Consider the following 6,000-nt stretch of genomic DNA (forward strand, 5'->3'; position numbering starts at 1 on the left):
CTATGTTTGATGCTGCCTGATAAAGTGTCCTGCAGCAGGTAAGAATCATGAAATCTGATTTTCTCTGTGTGTCATCATCTCATACATCTTAATACACTCTTAATGCTGATTAACCATTGCCTTCAAGGGTACTTGTAAACCTGAAAGCATCAGATAAATTTAGGTTATTACATGTTTACACAGTGCCATTTCTTTTTTTTTATGTTATGTTAATCATCTTACATTACATCATTAGTTTTTGATGTAGTGTTCCACGATTCATTATTTGCGTATAACACCCAGTGCTCCATGCAGAACGTGCCCTCTTTAATACCCATCACCAGGCTAACCCATCCTCCCACCAACCTCCCCTGTAGAAACCTCAGTTTGTTTTTCAGAGTCCATCGTCTCTCATGGTTCATCTCCCCCTCCGATTTCCCCCACTTCATTCTTCCCCTCCTGCTACCTTCTTCTTCTTCTTCTTTTTTTTTTTGCTGGAGTGGTGGGGGGTGGGCAGGATGGGGTGGCTGGGTGATAGACATTGGGGAGGGTATGTGCTATGGTAAGCGCTGTGAATTGTGCAAGACTGTTGAATCACAGATCTGTACCTCTGAAACAAATAATACATTATATGTTATAGGGTGCCATTTCTAATGGTAGCATCTGATAACACAATTAGCTGTTTCCAAGTAATTCTTCCCAGATCATCATATTTTTTCTGGGTAGAGTTTGCTGAGGAAGGTCTTCTTCATGGCAGTCTTCAGCTCCTTGTTCCTGAGACTAAAGATGATGGGGCTGAGGAAGGGTGTGAGGATTGTGTAGGTGATGCCCATCAGGGTGTCTCCTTCCCGAGACTGGGGAGACTTGGGCTTGAGGTAGATGACAGAAGCAAAGCCATAGTGCACGACCACCACAGTGAGGTGGGAGGCACAGGTGGAGAAGGCTTTGTGCCAACCCTCAGCTGAGGGGATCTTCAAGATGGCAGCCACGATGAAGGCATACGAGAGGAGGATGAGGAGAAAGCAGCCCAGCAGGGCGGTGATGCACACCAGACCCACGCCCAGGGCCACTATTGGTACATTAGTTCCACAGGCCAGTTTCAACAGTGGTGGCACATGGCAGAAGAAATGGTGGACCTCATGGGGTCCACAGAAGTTGAGGTGGAAAATGGCTGTGGTCACCACCAGCCCCATGACCGAGCCACCAGCCCAGGACCAGGCCACCAGGAAGGCGCAGCCACGGGGGCTCATGAGCACGTTGTAACGCAGGGGGTGGCAGATGGCCACATAGCAGTCATAGCCCATGACAGTGAGCAGGAAGGAGTGGGTGAAGCCGAACATGAAGGAGAAGAACATCTGGCTGACACAGGCTGCAAAGGCAATGGTGTGGCATGTGGAGAGCAGGTCGGCCAGCAGGCGTGGGGTGATGGCCAAGGTGTAGAGGATCTCAGAGATGGACAGGGCACACAGGAAGAGGTACATGGGCGTGTGCAGGCTGCGCTCATTCCACACAGTGGCCAAGATGAGCAGGTTCCCCAGCAGTGTGAACAGGTACATCAACAGGAACAGCAAGAAGAACATTAGCTGAAGGTGGGGGAAGGTGGAAAAACCCACGAGGATGAATTCAGTCACCACTGAGAAATTGCCTCTCTGCATGGAAGCTGCCTGGGGTGAAGTGTGACACAGAGAGGTCAGCTACTGAATGGAGAAAGGCTTTCACCATACCTGGACCTGCTCAGGAGGCTGCCCATGATCAGTGACAGCTGGCATTTGTGAAAATTAGTAGAGGGAAACCTCACTAAAATGCACTGAGAGATTTCAGCAGGGAGAGCTCTCACATCCTGCCCCTCCTGGTGGATTGCAAACTGGACAACCAGATAGGAAGAGGTGGACTTGACCTTGGGCGTGGACACTACTCCCCACCCCTAACAGTTGTCCCAGTGAGAAGCCACTATTCTTTTAACTCTCAGTTTATTCTAATGGACTTTTTATAACAACCTTCTTGACTTACCCCTTTTCTCCTTAAAAAGTCTACCTTTCCTTTGTTCCCCCAACCTGCCTTTGGTTTTTTGGTGGCTTGTTTGCGCTGGATTGTGATTCTCTTTTATTCCCAAATAAACACATCTTTTGCTGATACAGTAACTAGCGGTTTTTATTTTTAAGGTTAACACACTGACTGAGTTCTCACTCTGTGCCTCTGATGATTTAACCCTCTCATTAACCTAGTAAGGGAGGTGCTGTTTTTATCACCTGCATTTTGAGTATCTTGAGCATATTCATTGAGAATATTGGTGTGCATAGAAGTTGGGCATCTTGCTCAAGGTGAAGCTGTCAAAATGGCAGAGCTGGGGCGCCTGGGTGGCTCAGTCGGTTAAGCGACTGCCTTCGGCTCAGGTCATGATCCCGGGGTCCTGGGATCGAGCCCCGCATCGGGCTCCCTGCTCAGCAGGGGGTCTGCTTCTCCCTCTGCCCCTCCCCCCTCTCATGTGCTCTCTCTCTCTCAAATAAATAAATAAAATCTTTAAAAAAAAAAAAAAAAAAATGGCAGAGCTAAGACTTGAACCCATGACTGGCTGTCTCCAAAGACTATGCCTTTCACATATCCTTCTGGGTTGCCTCCCAAAATGAAAATATTCCTTCACTGGAGCTTCCAGCCATTGTCACTGTGTTCTCCTACTCCCTTCTGATAAATCCTATTCTCATATCCTCAGAGACCGCAAGATATCCCTACCCCATGGCTACAACTCCTTGGACCAGCTTGCCCCTCTAACTTAAAACAAATCAGATTCTTCCTCTGGAGTTACCCATGCAGGGAGTCAGAAGTAGGAAGCTGAGTAGAAATAACATTCTGGTTGTTTTCCAGCTCCCATGAGTAATGTCTGTATGTTCTACGGCAACAAAACATGTCCATCAGACAAAGGGACATGGGACCCAGCCAACTTGAGTTTGAATTCTTGTTCTGCCTACTGTGTAAACTTGAGCAAGTATCTCCACCACTCTGTACCTCCATGTCCCCCTGCCTACTTCAAGGAGTTGTTATGAGAAATAAATGTGTTATTCTTGGAATGAGACCTGACACACAGCAAGTGCTACCTATGATAAATCAATACACTAAGTGCAAAAATGTACATAGTCTGCGATCAGGAAATAATTTCAATTTAATGAGATTTCAATGTCTCTTTATAAATAACGTTTTATTTTATTTTATTTTATTTTATCTTATTGTTATGTTAATCACCATATATTACATAATTAGTTTTTGATGTAGTTGTTCCATGATTCATTGTTTGTGTATAACACCCAGTGCTCCATGCAATATGTGCCCACTTTAATACCCATCACCAGGTTAACCCATCCCCCCACCCCCCTCCCCTCTAGAATCCTCAGTCTGTTTCTCAGAGTCCATAATCTCTCATGGTTCATCTCCCCCTCCGGTTTCCCCCCTTCATTTTTCCCTTCCTACTATCTTCTTCTTTTTTAAAAAATATAATGTATTATTTGTTTCAGAGGTACAGGTCTGTGATTCAACAGTCTTACACAATTCACAGCGCTCACCATAGCACATACCCTCCCCAATGTCTATCACCCAGCCACCCCATCCCTCCCACCCCCCACCACTCCAGCAACCCTCAGTTTGTTTCCATTTTTAAATGATCTTTTTATTAGGCAATATAAAGTTTAAAAGTGCTGTAAACCACTAATCTGCTTTCTGTCTCTTATTTGCCTGTTCTGGACACTCACCTAAATGAAATCATACACTCTATGGCCTTTGGGGTCTGACTTCTTTCATTCAGCATACTGTTTTTGAGGTTTATCCACATTGTAGCATGTAGCATTCTGAGAACTTGGTTGCTTTTGTGGTTGAACAATATTCCATTGTATGGATAAACCACATTTTGTCTATTTACTCACCGTTTGGTGGACATTTGGTTTGTTTCCACTTTTTCACTATTGTGAATAGTGCTGCTATGAATATTCATTCTTGCAGGTGTTTAAAGCGTATCAGTGTTTGCCAAGGGCTGGGGAGGGAGAATGGGGAATGACTGCTAATGGACACAGGACTTCCTTTGGGGATGATGAGAAAGTTCTGGAACTAGATAGAGGTGGTGGTTTCACAACACCGTGAATGTAATTAATGCCACTGAATTGTATGCTATAAAATGGCTGAAATGGTAAATTTTATGTTATAGTATTTTACCTCAATAAAAAAAATAGGGAAGGGCGCCTGGGTGGCTCAGTCATTTTAGGATCTGCCTTCGGCTCAGGTCATGATCCCAGGGTCCTGGGATCGAGCCCCACATCGGGCTCCTTGCTCAGCAGGGAAGCCTGCTTCTCCCTCTCCCACTCCCCCCTGCTTGTGTTCCCTCTCTCGCTGTCTCTCTCTTTGTCAAAAAATAAATAAAAATCTTTTTAAAAAGTAGGGGAAAAGGGGTCAATGCCCCCTTAGGGGGCACAGGTCCCTGATCAAGCCCGGACAGATTGATAGTGAGAAACGAAGAGGGGAGCAGCTACATTGGTGACTGGAGGCTGCATTCTCCAAATATCATCAATTTCCAGAGTTTCTTGGCTTCCTTTCCCTGGAGTCCCTTGCATCCTTCCTCCACTTTTGGGTCAGCACCTGCCCATAGGTCCCCAAGACTGTGGCCCCAACAACGTCCCAGTCAGTCCTGACACTCGGAGATTTCAGAAGGGTGAGTCAAAGTCAATGACTTGGAAACAAGAACCTCTGATAAAAGGGCGAATGGGTGAGACCAGGGTCATGGGGGTTGTGCTCACAAGGCTCCAGCGGCTCTCCAACATCTAATGCAAGGTTTCTCAACTGTGGCACTCTTGATTTTTTTTTTTAAGATTTTATTTATTTATTTGAGAGAGAGAATGAGATAGAGAGAGAGCATGAGAGGGGGGAGGGTCAGAGGGAGAAGCAGACTCCCTGCTGCGCAGGGAGCCCGATGTGGGACTTGATCCTGGGACTCCAGGATCATGACCTGAGCCGAAGGCAGTTGCTTAACCAACTGAGCCACCCAGGCGCCCAACACTCTTGATTTTTAAGACCAGATCATTCTTTGCTTGGGGGGCAGGGGCATTCTGTGCCTTATAAGGTGTTTGGAAGCATCCTTGGCCTCTACCAGCGCCTGCTTAGTCGTGACAACCAAAAATGTCTCCAGGCATTGCCAATGTTCCCATGAGGGCAAACTCAACCCCAGTTGAAAGCAATGATCTAGATAGTGCAGTTGCAATTCCTTGGCATGTTCCCTCTGCCCCAATCTTGGTTCCTTCCTTCTCCATCCATCAGATGCCTATTAAATGTCATCCTGGACATTCTCTTCCCAAAGCAGATTTAATCACTCATTCCTGAGTGCTTCCAAAACAACGACTCTTGAGTGAGTTTAAAACTCCCTGCTCCTAACTTTATCATGACCCTCATCATAATGGGTCATGCTGGAGATACAACTATCTCTGGCTCTGGATTTTGAGTTCTTGATGAGAATAGCTACCCTTTATTGGATGTATCCTATAGACCCAGCATCTATGCTTATGCATTTTGTGTTAAATCTTTACTCCAACATTATAAGGCATCTGCTATGATCCCCATTTTATAGATGTGGCAGCTGAATCCCACAGAAGACACATCAATTGCCCAAGGGACCACAGCTCTGGAATAAGAAAGCCAGGATATGAACCTACATTTGAAAGACCCCAAAATTTATCTCTTCCTAACCTCTCTGTCATACTCACCACTTACTGGTGGCAGTTAATGAATATCAGAGGCCACTCCCAGGATCTGGGAGATGTCAGCTTCACCATGTTAGACCATTCACACACTCCCTCCCCATATCAGTTAGGATCACAAAAATCCACGGCCATGAAGAAAGAAAGGGAGAGGATGTATGAGAAGACAAGAAGTCACCATGTCCTGAGGGGGTGGCCCAGAGCTGCATAAAGCACCCTCTGGAATGAGGGGGATGCAGAATGCACCTAAGAGGGGTGCCTGTTCATTCTGGAAAAGGCAAAAATATGGAGA

The 6,000-nt window shown here is 46.0% G+C and overlaps 1 protein-coding gene across 1 annotated transcript; it reads right to left on the reverse strand.

Moving 5' to 3' along the window:
- Positions 1–686: 686 nt before the first annotated feature.
- On the reverse strand, positions 687–1,634 carry LOC110574472 (olfactory receptor 10H1). The gene has a single exon (XM_021683168.1). It carries the CDS (start codon positions 1,632–1,634, stop codon positions 687–689), a length of 948 nt encoding a protein of 315 aa, XP_021538843.1.
- Positions 1,635–6,000: the final 4,366 nt, after the last annotated feature.

Source organism: Neomonachus schauinslandi, chromosome 1 (assembly GCF_002201575.2).
Source record: "Neomonachus schauinslandi chromosome 1, ASM220157v2, whole genome shotgun sequence".
In the NCBI taxonomy this organism is placed as follows: Eukaryota; Metazoa; Chordata; class Mammalia; order Carnivora; family Phocidae; genus Neomonachus; species Neomonachus schauinslandi.

What these genes read in the sequence shown, in the direction of transcription:
- LOC110574472 (XM_021683168.1), bottom strand. Translation starts at nt 1,634, where the DNA reads ATGCAGAGAGGCAATTTCTCAGTGGTGACTGAATTCATCCTCGTGGGT.